The sequence below is a fragment of the Rutilus rutilus genome (assembly GCF_951802725.1).
Source record: "Rutilus rutilus genome assembly, chromosome: 2".
Lineage (NCBI taxonomy): Eukaryota > Metazoa > Chordata > Actinopteri > Cypriniformes > Leuciscidae > Rutilus > Rutilus rutilus.
In genome coordinates, this window is record NC_140210.1 from 12,558,808 (window position 1) to 12,574,561 (window position 15,754).

The 15,754-nt window shown below is 37.0% G+C and overlaps 1 protein-coding gene across 3 annotated transcripts in view; it reads left to right on the forward strand.

Annotated features, from left to right (window-relative positions):
• The window catches only part of cntln (centlein, centrosomal protein), a 134,932-nt gene that overhangs the window by 101,292 nt on the left and 17,886 nt on the right, over positions 1-15,754 (forward strand). For all 3 annotated transcript variants that reach the window (XM_084401757.1, XM_084401758.1, XM_084401759.1), the window contains exons 14-19: positions 807-904; positions 3,277-3,758; positions 4,736-4,814; positions 6,059-6,134; positions 6,943-7,157; positions 14,911-15,072. In XM_084401757.1, coding sequence (XP_084257883.1) covers positions 807-904; positions 3,277-3,758; positions 4,736-4,814; positions 6,059-6,134; positions 6,943-7,157; positions 14,911-15,072 — 1,112 coding nt within the window. The remainder of the gene's footprint in view (positions 1-806; positions 905-3,276; positions 3,759-4,735; positions 4,815-6,058; positions 6,135-6,942; positions 7,158-14,910; positions 15,073-15,754) is intronic.

Consider the following 15,754-nt stretch of genomic DNA (forward strand, 5'->3'; position numbering starts at 1 on the left):
TGCACGTTATTTGCACGACAACAATCACATAGCGAGGCTCTCAGACTCTTCCATTCAGATAGGGTTACCCTGAACTTAGTCAATGTATTATCTTATTTCTATGTGTGTATGTGTATTTCTCTTCTGTTAAGCACTTTGCAAACTCAGTTTTAAAAGGTGCTATATAAATAAAGCTTTACTTACAGTTTGTACAGTATAAAAACATAGTCTATGGAAAGTCTACATAATGATATAAAAACAAGTGCGTGTGTGCGCACATGTGAATAGGTGTTTTTTTTGCAAGTGTATGCATGATGCTACTGAGAAAGACAGGTCTGTGACTCACTAGAATTTCAGCCTTGCTGCTTACTGTCTAAAGGTCAGCAAAAAAAAAACTGACTGTAAATATTTCACAACATTTTCATTCGACAAATGAGCATCCACATTCACCATGAAACTTTTATTAACCAGAGGCGGCAGAAAGTTCTGGTCTCCAAATGTGTTTATTTTCCCATCTTTAAACGAGCATAGCAACAAAGTTCCTGCCATGAAGTCCAAAGCACAAACTCCATCATACATTGACAATTACCTTAAAAATTAATTTGAATTACTCCACAATAGTCTGCAAGATTGCTTCAGGTCAGAAGGTTTTGAGTTGTGGTTACGAGTACTTTTTTTTTAAAAGTCCGTCCATTAAAGGCCTCTTTAAGAGCTCATTCGGTTGAATAGACCTTTAAAAAGACCAGAAATTATGTGTCATTTAATGATAATTTATTTGAATTAGGAAAGTGGCTGTCAGGTGACAGTATGAATTTTTATTCCTTCAGCTGAGCTTCTGTTTCGGGAAGTGTCGGAGGATGAGGTCAGGAGGAGCAGCACCCCCATCAAGACATCCACACGGAGAGTAGAACAGACTTTTAAGAAGGTACCAACCATGTGCTGTTTGCCATTTACATGTTTGGAAATGTTCAGCCTTTAGCTGAATTTTTTGAAGAACAATGAACAAAGACACAGACTACTGGCAAACGTAAAATTGATGAAATGTAAGTTTGCAGTTTGTTTGGTATCATAAACATTAACATGCACTTTAAAAAATAATTTTGGTAACACTTTTCAACAAGGTTCCATTCATTAGTTTTTTAATGCATTGAATACAATTAACTAACAACGAGCAATTCATTTGTCACAGAATTTTTTATATTTGTTAACATTTGTTAATAAAAAAACTGTTCATTGTTAGTTCATTTGAGGTCCATTAAACAATATTAACAGATTTTAAGTTTTGATTTTAATAATGTTTTAGTAAATGTTGATATTAACATTAAGATCATCAAATGCTTTAAAAGTATTTTTCATAGTTAGTTCATGTTAACTAATGTAGTTAATTAATATTAACAAATGAAACCTTATTGTAAAGTGTTACCTTAATTTCAGTCAAGCTTCTTCAGTCTTTTAAAAAATGTCAGGTGTTTGCTTTCTCCGAAAGACAGGTGTGATGTGTATTTAGTTCTTCAAATATTCATACATTGTGTCATGTACAGTATACTTGGACAGACAGGCAAAGACTGTATAGCTTGACTACACAAAACCACTTGTTTATAACTATACATTTTATTATAGGTTATCTTTGTTCTGTGTTCTTTTTAATTTATGTTTGTTCATGATACATTAACTAGTGTAAATGTATACAATTTGAAGTGATAAAAATCAATTAGCATATGTATAAATTAACATTAGCCTGGATTAATGCGGTAAACATATTGTTAGTTCATAGTGCTTACTGCATAAACAATTGTTGACAAATCAAACCTTATTACAAAGTGTTACTACTGTATGTCAATGAACCAACTAGTTTATTGATGCTGAAGTAGGGATGCACCAAAATCTTGACAAAAACACATTCAAATCCTCATCCCCAGAAGCATATTAATGAAGAGCATTTACCTGTGCTTGAACAGAGGCTGTGACTGAGTTTAAGCACTATGGTATACACAAGGAGAGAAACCCTTAACTTTCATTAGTGAGAACTTGCCACCTTTCTCTTATAAATGGAAAATACATATCCTTAAGCACTTTACAGGATAAAAAAAGTGTGTTTATTAGCAAAAAGTACATTTCATCCACAATTACACAATTACAGTTGTGCAATATTTTGAAATATAATTGAATGTTTAAGATTTTTACAGCCTGAAGGAAGAACAAGTGTAATCAAAAATATTGTAATATTTAGAATTGTTCAGTGTTTCTAGGCAAAGTCTAATTTAAAACTTTGGTTTTCAGTGTGTCCATCATTTTTGGTTTCAAATTTGGCCAAGAATTTGAAACTCAAAACGAATGCAAGTAGTTAACATGTAGATCTTAAATTGTCTATAATTGGATGGAGGCCATGCAAAATGTTCATAACACACAAAAAAGTTTTCCTGTAGTATGGATGGATCGTATGGATTTTAAGCCATCAACCTGCAAAACTATCAACAGCACAGCACAGCAAACACACTTAAGGCTCATTTGAATGAAACTAAACTCCTCTGTTTGCGTTTGCTGACACACTGCTGATGTTTGACACTGGGTCCTTCACTCATTTAATACAAGCAAATCATTTGTCATTAGCATTTAGCCTGAGCAAATCAAGCTCATAGTCTATTCAAAAGCACTCGACTTCCCTTAAAGCAACATTTAGCTTGGTTCTTGCTGGACAGGCTGGTGAGGACTGAGGGAACGTTCTGAGCAGTGGAATGAAATGGTTTGTGGAATAATTCGGAGCAGATGATGGCATTGTGAGCGATGCCAGCAGCTGCCATATGGTCGTGTAATGGGGGCTGTCATCGCCTTTATTACCGAATGACAAGCACCATGTTAAACTTAATAACCCACAGGGGCAGACTGCTGTTTATATGCTCCTGCAAACGCATTATAAATGAAATAATTTTTGATGGAGTGGTGGGAGGGAGGGGCGAGTCGTTGTCAGCCAGCCGTAAAGGGGCCTAATGTTGTTTGAAAGGTGGTGTGCTGCGGCAGTAAGGCAGCGAGAGTGCTAAATAAAAGGCAGCGATTTGCCTGGGGGTATACACCCAGCAGGCATCCCCTCCTCTCTTTCACACCCTCCACCAGGATTTGACAAGCTGCCTAAATGGCCCTCTTTTATGTTTAGCCATGAGTAACAAATTACAGAGTGGTTGTTCACTTGGCCCGGAACAGACCCTCTCCATAAAGGCCAAACGAGAGTTTAAAGCACAAATGTCTCAAAAAGATGTAGTGATAATTGTTTTTTCCACGTGCCTCTGCTTACTCTCACAGATAGAGCAGTTACAAAGTCAAATGGTCTCTCTGGAGAGCGAGATCGTGCGCTTGCGAGAAGACAACCGGGCGTTACAGGAAGCGAACAGAGCAATGGCTGTAGAGCGGGGTGATCTGCAGGCCAGAGTTCAGCTCCTGCACCAACACAAGGAGGCCGAGGAGGCCCAGGCCAGAGAAGAACAGGACCGACTGCTTGCCCAGCTGCAGAGTTCTGAGCGAGAAGCAAAAGAGGCCATCAAATCTGCTGTCCAGGCCAGACACAGGCTGCTCAAGCTCCGACAGGAACTGGGAGTCCTTCGAGCCGAGAGAGATTTCCATCGGTCTGCAGCTAATCTCAAGGCGAAACCTGCCACGCTGGCTAACAACAAGATCAGCTCGAAAACGCCCTGGGCTGATGCCTCCAGCAGAACACGCATGCGCTCGACGCAGAACAGGACGGACAGTCCCGCCAAGGACGACTGGGAGGACATGAGCGCAGACAGGTACTTCCCCCACCTTTCACTATCCTTGTCTCTTTCTCGTTTTCCATCTCTCAAGCTCTCATTATTTTTCTGACTGTAGGGACAGCACGCATATGCAAAAACACAAGCAAACGGGTGATTGAATCCCAGCTTCTGTCTAGTTGGTATTCAAAAGAGAGAAAAAGTGCAAGAGGGGGGCAGAAAGAGGGAAAAAAAATCTGATCCTTTGAATTATCCTGGGATGTCTTGCTAGGAGCTTATTGACTGAAATTTGCATGTAGAATTAGCCACCTCTGAGCAGCCGAGTTGAACCGGCGCCAGAAAGCACCTGAACCCGCCCGCAGCCCCTCACTCTCTGCCCAATGCCATTTTCCCAACGTCATGAGCCCTGAAATTGACAGTTTGGCAGGTTAATTTAATTTGTGATTCCTTTGCATATTCATCCCTGACAGAGGAGGAGTCCCAGGCAAACCCTGGCCAATCATTTGAGTTTTCCTGTGACGTTCCTATTCTGCTGTGGTCCCAGTGTCTCCCTTCTCTCCTCTTTTTTCTATACTTGTTCTAATTTAACAGGATCAATTTTGAATGACTCTGTTCGGCTCTCTACCAGATGTCGACAAGCTGTTTAACATCTTCCAAATCAAGCAGCGTTTTCAGTAATTATTTCATGAAAGTTTTATGTCGCCTACAACATCAGAGTTTATGACATGATGGATGGTATGATCCACAGATTTATTTCACCCAAATGCACCACTACCTCAACAAAACGGCATGCTGGAAGCTTTCCAAATCTGTCTCAAAGAGGCTCTTGAATGACACGCCGCAGCATTTAGAACGTCCCGACTGTGCCTCAGCAGTTACGCACCACACATGGCCGTTTAAGTTTCAGGGTTGTCTGGTTTTCTGCTAATTAACCATTCTCATATGAATTCTACACCACATAGTATATCTATTTATCTTGGTAAGTAAATAGATATTTTATAACTTTATCTCCACAGTGACAGTGAACAGTTCTCTGACAGCCTGCAAAGTCGATATTCTGCTCCGACTCGTCGAGCTTCTCAGAAAACTAGTAAGGTTTGTTACACAACATTTTGTTTCTTATCTGGTTTTTGTTTTGTTGTTGTTGTTGTTGCTAAAATGATTTCATTTGTCTACAAATCAAATTGGCAAAATAGTCAATTTTGTAACAAAGACATTTTAAAGGTGATGTACATTATGTAATTTCTGCGCTCCCAACTTATTGCAGAAGTAATGACTTTTCAAAGAAGTTTCAGTAAGATTTTATTTTGCAGTGTCCTTGCTACACATTTCATGCTCTTACTATAGTAATAACAGTAAATTATGTATAATTACAAGCAAATAACCAAACTCCAACCCTAATCCTATTGTAAGTACATGTTAATTAATATCACTCAGTTCTTATTGATCTAATTACACAAGGACCCCTTAAATTCAAGAGTAACCAAAGTTTTCTGAAAACGCCCTCCATCTGCCATTGGTTGGCCAAACATATAGCCACAGCCCTAATACATTTTTTGATCTAATAAGATCTATTCCTCTTTCTCATTCTTATAGAATTATTGTTTAAACGTTATAGTCAATAGCTTTTAAGCAGAAAGCTGTAGTATGATCTACTTAAAGGTTGGGCCCAAGTAATCGGATGAGGCAATGTTGTTTTAATACTTTTGAACAGAATCAGTCTACGAATGACTTATTTAGAGTAAAAAAAAAAAAAACTCTCTTCACCTTGAAATTGCCTCTTTTCATTTGCAAAGTAAAAAAAAAAAAAAAAATTCTGCTTGAATTTAAGCAGCTGTGTCGATCAGAAGATGCGTATCAGAGGTGTCTGATCCTGTAAAGTGCGATCTCTTCTCGTCAGTCTCTCAGGGCTCCGCTGGCTCTCCCCCATCCCCTCAGGGAACATGGAAGCTCCATATCTTCTCCTCTTTTCACTTCCTCTCAGCTCTACAGCTGTCAGCTCTCTCTTAGATCCTGCCTGAATGGCTCTGTGTACTCGTCAACTGTACTGGCTCACATCGGCGTGACAGTGGAGCAGAGCACTGCGCCGCCCGTGTCACACTAAAGAGCTTCTGAATAAATCCATGATCAAACCCACGGAGAGAGAGGGAGAGAGACTGATCAAAACCTTTTTAAATAGTGTTCGATACAAACGAGGGGAAAAGCCAAAGCCTCTTTGATGTGACTACAAACGCTTCCTCTGTGTCACTCTGCCGTGAGCCGCCACGTTACGTTATGTTAAACTGTTGCCCCAGCTTTTTGTGTCATGTTTTGTGTTTCCACCTCTTCCCTGCCTGCAGGGCTGCAGGTACATGCTGATCTGCCCCATAGACGAGCCTGGAGAGGAATCTCAAACTAGAAACATCCAAATCCAAGGTAACCTGGTTGACGCAACTGTGCCCAGGCTCTTACAGGATGAGTGATTGTTCTCTCTTGATTGTATTGTATAAATTCTTAAAAAACAGAATAGAAAACTGAATCTACTAGAAATCTCAAAACAGATTCTCATCAGTGTCATTCATCACGCAAAATATGAAATTTGTAATTGCAAAGATAATGAATGTTTACAAAAAGGTTGCCCTACTGTCCCTTCTGCCCCACTTCTATCTATTTGTTGAGTCCCACAGTTGTTTGAGTCAAAAGTTGACATTGGATCGCTTAAACAAATTGTTATGCTTATAGATTGCTTATAGTTGTCCATAAGAAATTATTTTATTATCAAAAAATTTGCTTAGCATGCCATGATATCTGTTTTGTAGTATTTGCGGCATGTGAAAACCATGCCCCACATGATGCAGGTCTTAATATTGTATTGTTTGTTTTATTATTGAAGACATAACTTCAGATTCAAATGAACGTTTTGCTGAAGCAAAATCTTCTTTCATTTTTGGGTGAAAATGAAGACTCAAGGGCTTAACCAGAACGAAATGCTGCATGAAAATAATTTGATACTATAATATTCTTTAATAAATTTTAGAGAAAATGATATAAATTTTGTGTAATATTCGCTAAAATAATGTTATAGCCACAGCAGTCAACAATAACAAAGCAGTGGCCGAATGTTGTTGATATAATGTTGTTGTGATACTTCAGCTGGTTTTGTACTGTAAGACATAATGCTATTTAAACCTAGTAACAAATGAAAAGAGACTGAATGTAGCATTGTCCTCACCACCACTCTCAGGTGTCTCCCTGCAGAAGACGAGGAAGAGAATATCAAAGTCCCATGCTGTTTTGCGACAGCGTCTTCTGTCCCTCCAGCAGCAAGTCGCAGCCCTGCAGGCAGAGAAACAAGCAGCACAGCAGCTCGCAGCAGAGCAGAAGCAGAGACAAGTGCAAACACAAGTGCAGTTAGACTCCATTCTCCAGCAACTCAACGCCAGCAAACAGCTTTCAAAGGTACTGCATGACCAGAGCGACTTCACTAACGCTTTATTCACTCTTGGGGCTTCACAGAATTCACAAAACATTCTAAAGAATAATATTTTTTATTTTATACTTTTTAAGGTATTAAAAATCATTGTAAATGTAACTTTAAGTCAGGACTTTAACCCTTTTGCTTCAAGCTACAAGGCAAGTTGTTTATTCAAGTATCATTACAGCATTATAATACTAAAATACACATGTAATCTAGCATACTTTTAGGTTGTGTTCCAGATTGAATTACTATGGGCTATAAGATAGAGAGCTAGAAATGCCTCGTATAGAAGTATTTGCTTATTAAAAAAAAAAGGTAATAGGTGATTTTAAGGTAAATAGACATTTAAATTATTGTTAATTTGTTGTTTTATTAGAAACCGATTTCTCAAAAAGTTAAGAAAATATTTAAATTGAACTATTTGTTTCACTATTGTGAATTATTTATTTAACTATTTATTTATTTATTATGGTCATTTATTTTCTATTTTTCTCCTCTGAATTGTCTGGACATACTTGTGTAGCAATGTGTGGAGACAGACTTCATGAGGCTCATACATATGTCATTTTGTTCCCGAATGCACATGCACAGTGTCGTACTGTATGTTGGCTCCAGTTAGACTGTGAGGCTGGAAATGCCAAGCCCATTTGAGATTTGATTAAGACTCTTGAGTGGAACAGGGGGTCAAGATAAACGCCAGAGTGTCCAGAACCTCTCTTTCCAAAACACACCATGCTGCAGTGACACTTTGTGTGTGTGTTTGCACATGCGCATATATGATTGTTTGTTTGTTCGACTCAGAATCATGCATTATTAATGGAGTGGTGAAAGGGCAGCAGGTTGAGTGCCCTTACATGCTGCCCCCTGCTGCCCTGTAGTGTGATCACCCTCTTTAATTGGCTAGAGGTGGAGTGTCCAGATTTGATCCTCTCGTCTGATTAGGTGATCAAATCACAGTGGTGTGTGGAACGTGACTGTGTGTTGTAGTTTATGTTAATTTAAAAGTTGTGTCTTTTTTCCCTTATTGGCTTGTGTAAGAATGGTTGTCTGTAAGAAAAAAAATACTGTCTATACAGGGATTCAACAGACAGACAGATGAATTCCGTAGAGTGAAGAAAATACCTTGAGAGGAACCAGACACATCCTCCTCGTAAAAGAGTCTGTGATAGCAGTTCACAATCATTACCTTACATTTTACCATACATATAACATATAACTTGTAATCATAAATATATTTTCACATTGAATCTTCAAATTAAAGCTACAATATGTAAGATTTTTGTAATAAAATATCCAAAAATCACTTGCACAGTGTGATATATATTTCCTGCAGTTGTGTACTTACAATATACCAAAAGTTCCCAAAGATTTTTCATTTCAGAGAAATTCCAATTTTAAATAATGGCTCGTCCATGTTCACTTGTCGCCTGTCAATGACGTAATATCCGCGTTATCCCTGGTTTCCGCTCGTACTGCCATAGTAACCATGGCGACAGACGTGTACAACTGCGTTACGTCTAGCTAATACAGCTCACGCTGTTGTTGTTTCGTTCAAACATTATGGACGTTCTGGCGTTATGGCATTTTCGAGATGTCAGAGACATCACTCATGCATGTACTTTATTAAACAGGTGAGCAAATGTACATAAAACTAACCAATGTTATATAGCTCAACATGATGAAATGTTAGAATATGATCAGTATGTTATTCTAATGTTGATCTAGCTTACTGCTAGTCTCATACAGACAAACTAACACAGAAAAACATTATAACTTTCAACACACTCAAATGCAGTTTAGTGTGATAGTGTAGACCAAGTGAAACAGCGCTGTGTTACCTCACAAGTTTCATTCGTCTAATAAACTGACCTGTGTGAGTATTAATTCAGCACTTGCGGGTAGTTCGGTGGAATGAAATGTCCTTATTCCTTTATATCCGCGGGACTCGCATGTGGCGCTGATATCTGTCTCTCATTAGCAATCGCGACCTGCTTCACAGCACAGTTATGTTAAAAACATCAATGTATTCACTCATCCATAAACATTATTAGATCCTTCGGCATGACGACAAGTTCCATAATTCTGCTTATGCGTCATCAACCTACGCCTTTGTTATTGTAAGAGGTTAGCGACCCCTAGCGGCGAAAAAAATTACATATTGGAGCTTTAATGTGGAAACAATATAAACACAGTATTTTAAATATTTGATTTTCAACTATTTGTTATTAGCATATTTTTACTAAGTACTATGAATGAAGGCCATTATCACTGATACCAATACAAAATTATTATTTTATTTTATTTTTTAATTAATAGGGATAAAAAGATTAATTATAGCCATTAAATATTGCAGTATAATTGAAAGTCAGGCCTAAATTGCTGATTAAATTACAGAACATTGCAAATAGAACAACTTAATTTCATTTCATTTAAATATTTTACATACTGTAATGGAAAAGGATGTGGGGTAAAGCTACTTCAAAAATAAATAAAATAAAACCCAACGTAAATTGTGTTAATTATTTTTAACACGTTAAACAGAAAATATTAATCGCCAAAAATGATTTAATTTTTTCCGGTCCAAGTATTGACGGAAAAATGTGTTGTTTACTCGTCCTATAACATTTGGCTGGTCATTTTGGTAATGGGTGATAACCAAATGCTGTGTATCTGGAAGAATGGGCTTATGTGATATAGAGGGTGAGACAGATAAATGGAGAGGGAGACACATTAATCTGTATTAGGCAACAAGGCAAATGTTGATATGATATAAGTTGATATAAGACTCCATCAGTGCTAACTATGGCAGCCAGGGAAAAAGACAGCAGCCCGCCATCACACTATCAGCTGGAATGGTGGGGGTTTTAACACTTGGGTGTCAAATCCAGCTCTGCACCTATGAATGCAAATATACTTGTGTATATTCATGAGTTCACCTAGCCGTATGCTGGGTCTTACAATGGTGTCTGATCCCACAGCACAGGGGGGTTCAGAGTAAAACACTTCTCCACCAGCAGATGTTCCTATGATGGAAGGAGATGCAGGTGGGAAAAAAGAGATCAATTTTGTCCACAAAAAACTTTTACACCTAAATAAATGAAAGGTACTTTTTTGACGTTAAAAATTAATTATTCACTTGAGATATCAGTGGTCTAGTAAAAGCTATTTTAGTCTATAAGAATGGTCAATCATGTTGAGATCATGTGACCACCTGAATATGTCTTGATAACCCACCTATTATCTGACACTTTAGATTGCAGTATAAAGTCATCATTGTTAAGAGATACCCCCTGCAAATTGGGTGTTTCTTCATTTACGTTGGTAACCAAGACATTTTGACATTCCAGACATTCCTTGATGGTTGTCAATATTAAGTCCAACATCAGTATCATATTGGTTGTCTAAGCATAATTGATTTAGTGCATCGAGTCATTTAAATATAGAGTATCTTTAAATGGAGTGTTGAAGTAGTACTTGATTGAAAAGTGAAGAAATGGGGAATTTCATTAGCTGTTTGTATCGTTTCAGGATTCCAGATAGTTAGTCTGTGCAATAGTGGACAAATAGTAGTATTTGTCACAAATGACATTTTGTCATTGAATCATTGACTCAACCAGTTTGTTAAAATACACTCATTCAGAATAGAAAAACTACAACTGCTGTTTCTCAGTTAAATACAAAGGTTGATTCTGCATTAAAGTATTTTTATTTTCATTTTACAAATATAAAAATAATAATAACAATAACAAAAACAATTATCTTGCTCAAACAGAACTCCCCATCCTCACTGTACCATTTTTGCACATCATCGTATACACATTCATATTCTGTAAACTGTCCTTTAAAATTTTGATAAAAGTAGATAAAAGAATTTCCGTGAGAGGAGAAAAAAGACAAATAAGTGGAATGGGATAAAATATTGTATTCTAGAATACCAAAAAAGAGGAGGAAAAAAGAAAAAAAGACTGAGAATTAAACAAATCTTCAAACAACAGATATTTCATTTGGTTCCATTTTCTGTGTATATGTCAGTGGCTTTAACTTTTTCTTGGAATAAATGTTATTGGTATAATAATATTGGTGAAAATTGACAAAGTAATGTAAAAAATGTTGCATACAATGTAAATGTATTGTTTATTGATCTGTTGCATAAAAGTGAAATCACATTGAACTCATACTGAAATGAATGTCATTACAGCAGCAAGATTACTGGTGGGATATTTATTATAATGGTTCCATTAGCTGGAAGCCAAAATAGTGAAATTTATGTTTCTGACAAAATTGGACCTTTTTTTCTGTTGTTCAAATCAGTTTTGAACTTTTTATTATCAGCCAAGTTCCACAGTTCCGCACATTATTTGTATCCATTCATGTTCTGGTGCTTTTTTTTCTTCCGTCTGTGTGAGTGAGAGTCTGTGTTTCTTCTGTATTAGTGTTCGTGTCGGGTGTCACACTTCTCTCTGCTCACATTGATCCCTGTGCCCTTTGTGGTCTGGTATCGATCCTTTATTTTGCTCATTTTAATCTCTCTCTCTCTCTCTCTGTCTCTCTGTCTCTCTGTCTCTGTCTCTCTCTCTCATTATATTGCCTAGGCAGAAAAGACAAAGCTTTTGTGATAAACGGCCAAGTTCAATTAAACCTAGAAGCAGAGTAGTCATACTGTACCACAGCTGAAGTGTCACAGAGCTCCTGTAGTGATCACACGGATGTCATATGCAGTATTAGTAGAGAATCTTATTACAGAGTCTGTGATGTATATTAGATGAGTTGAATGGCTTCTCCCTTCCGTACATGTGTTAGAATTGTGGTTTTAGCAGCACCTTATATAATGCATCTGCTGTAGTGTGTGTGTGTGTGTGTGTGTGTGTGTGTGTGTGTGTGTGTGTGTGTGTGTGTGTGTGTGTGTGTGTGTGTGTGTGTGTGTGTGTGTGTGTGTTCCCTTGTTCTCTCTAAGTGGAACACATGCTCAACAGTGAAGTGACACTTTCATCAGTCAATCACAGCGCATATCCCTGCAGAGCTTCCAGCTGCTGTCTTTTTTTTTCTTCTTCTTCTTTAAGTAAAGAATCAACATATTTTTATTTTATTCACCAAGTGCTCCTACCACAAGCTGGTGCTGTGACACAATAAGTGTAGGTGACAAAAGTGCTCTATTTGTCCTCAATCTAAGCTCATGTTGTTACGGATGACAGAGGAAACACACAAAATGTACTTTGACAGGTAAGACACCATCACCTATCTACCCCCACTCAGGTCAGCCTTCTCGTGAAGATGGCTGTCACTCCTTTGAGCCGTTCAGATTAATCATAGTGGTGGGATTACGAGGGCAGTGTGGCGGAACCCCTTCTATCACCATGGAGGAGGGACTTGACAGGCTGTCTGACAGGCCGGGCCTGTAATCTGCGTAATTTGCAGGTGTAGTCCGTGTTTCTTTTTTAGGAAGGGTCGGGATTACCTCAGGATTAGACTCCTCGTCTGACAGTGAGGCTTTCAGGAGCTGTTAACGTTAAGCCCAACTAACCTCCCCACATCTCGTCCAAGTTTGGTAAGAGAGACGAGTGTGACTGGATTCTAACAAGCTTGACAGTTTAATTTACTGCTCCAGGTGACTGACTGGCCATGGCAATTCGGAAATCAGTGATCTGTAGACGTGACAAATCAGCTCAAGCTAATTTATTCTTGCAAAAAAAAAAAATATATATATATATATATAATTATGTAAAATTATATTTATATAAAATATACACATCATTTTTTTAACACTGTGGACCATAGTGAACAAACAGTGGTTTATAGCATGGGTTTTCAAACTGGTGTCCGGTATCCTCCAGAGGACTGTAAAGGGTTATTGGGGTCCACGTAAAATTTGAGGGGAAAATACATTAACGCATTTTACTAAATGCATTTTTAGGACTGTTAAATTTCATGTTTTAACTTATTGTAGATAATAATTAAATATGTGTAACACTTAGCACATTTTACATTATTAGTATTATGGATGTTATTTTTATTGTATTTAATTTTTTTTAATACAATTTTATTTGTATCATTAGACAACTTATACAAAATTATGCACAGTTTTTTTTTTTTGACAGCCCTAGTGCAAATATTAAGAAATAATCATTAAAATCTTTATTTTAAAACTTTAATGATCTCCAGATAATTTTTGTTATTATTTATTTTGACTTTAGTACAATGACAATATAAATGATATATAATTATCAAATATTTTTGTCTTTATAATATCATACTTAATGTTTTCTGTTTGTCACAGTATAAATGTATATTTTTACACAAAAATGTACAATACTGTGCAAAATTTTTAGGCCACCACCAACTTTGTTGTTTACGAATGTTTTAATAACAATCCATATTTATTTTTCGGTCTCTTTATTAAGATTTAAATAGAAATACAGGAAATATGTAAAAAAAAAAAAAAAAAAGTAACAATATAATAAATAAATAAAAAATCAGAACAAAATGGCTTCTTTAAGCAAAAATTTGTATTTAGTGTGACCTCCTGGACTTCTTCCAGTTTCTCAAAGAAGAAACTCTGAGAAACTTCTCAGCATATTTTGAAAGTTTTCTTGGCCTTCCAGTCCTTTTCCATTCCATTTAGGTTTGAGAGAGCTAGGTTCCTGCTATTGCGCAAATGTAAGTGGAGGTCACTAAAATACTTGCCTTTTTAGGCTATAGAACCAATTTTTTTATTGTTTTTATAGTTTTTTTTTTATATTCTAATAAACAGAATGATAAGGGTCATTATACCATTGCTAAAACAACATCTAATGGTGGACGTTTGCACAGTACTGTATGTTTTCACACCTTTTTAAATGTATACCTTTACAATTTTTCAAAGGTTATCATCACCATATGAGGTCATTGGCATCATCAAATTTGAAAATCTGTGTTTTATTGGCTTATAGGGGGGCAGTGGATGTAGACAGAAAGCCACATGATCCTCCAGTGAAGGGTCATTTATAAACCCTCAAATTATTGGAAACAGTATCAATGCATCTTAGTATGATGCCGGCATGACTTTCATTAGCACAAACCTAAAAAAAGAGACAGAGAGAGAATGCTCTATTAAAAGGTCAGAACCCAGATATCAGCAGTTGAATGGCATTTGAGATGTTCCACGAGAAAGTGTGTGTGTGTGTGTGTGTGTGTGCGTGTGTGTGTGTGTGTGTGTTGATTTTCCCCATATGTTATGATAGGTGCAGTAAGAAATCATTATGTTTGGACAGAGGGTGAAGTATCACAACTGAGTGTTGTTAAAAATTCTGTGGTTTTATTCCCCAAACAGGGCTTTGTGTTATTCATTTAGTTCTATGCAGTAACTGTGTGTGTGTTAGTGAGTGAGAGTGCAATTAGCCCTGGTGCTCAGCTTTCAGCTCTACGCAGTGTTGATAAACTCCCAGAGTGCACTGGGACGAGCCGACAATGGCTCTATTAAAGCTGACAATCAACAGAAAAATGGAGGAATGATCTGCCTCCTTATTAGCATTTGGCTTTAATCGGATTTAGGGTTTTAATCGCAAACTCACATGTAGTCCTGAGCCTAAAAAGCCTGCTCCTTAATCATAAAACTAACCAGAAACTGTTTAATCAGACTTTTGCCTCTTTGTTGTGCTGCTCACTTAATTGATATTTATCTGCTCCGTTGTTACGCAGCTGTTGTTAGAGCTCCTACATGTGGATTTGTTTATTTGTTGTTTGTGTGTTGGTGAGCAGAAGCAGGCGTGCGAGCTGGCTGGTCTGGAGCAACAAAAGGCGTCTCTGCAGATGGAGTTAGAGCAGTGGAGACGTATCCGACAGCAAATACCAGTGAACCCCCCTGCCATAGACCCGGAGCGCCTGCAGGCCCAAGTCAAACAGCTCACTCAACGACTGAAGGTCTCTTACAATTATTTTCAGTTCAATAGGTACAGTTTATCCATTTAACGGATAGATTAAAACAGTAACCTGTGTGGGACGATTCGCATCAGTACAAAACAAATAGACATTATGACAATTGTTATTGAAATCACTGTTTTTAGAAATAAGTGTGGTTCTTTTAGGTCGTTTAACAACTCCTTTTATAACTACTATTTACGTTTGTTCATTTAGCGGTCACTTTTATCCAAAGCAATTTCTGAGGAATATAACAAGCAATTCAATTCGCAGGCAAACAATATTCATAGTAAACAATGCCAGATTTATTAGCAAGCTAAATTATAAAACAAGATATTTAAAATAATATAATATAATGTATAAGGGATAATTGACGACGGGCCATTGAATTGAATTATTGAAAAATAATGTACACCTGAGGTGGTAATACCTCAGGTGTGAATTATTATTAAAATATTTCAGAACGTTAAATAATTGTATCATTTGCTTATGTAAAGCAGTGGTTTCTAGTAGTAAACAAGAAGTGTCAGGCTATTAAGATGAGAAAATGAACCCATTGTTGATATTTTACTAAATAAATTAAATTAAACTGCAGTAGTGCAGTAGTGCAAGCAACATCTAATCTTATTTGGACACCTATTCAGTAAGTTATCTTAGGTCTATTATAATATGATTTGACTTTTCG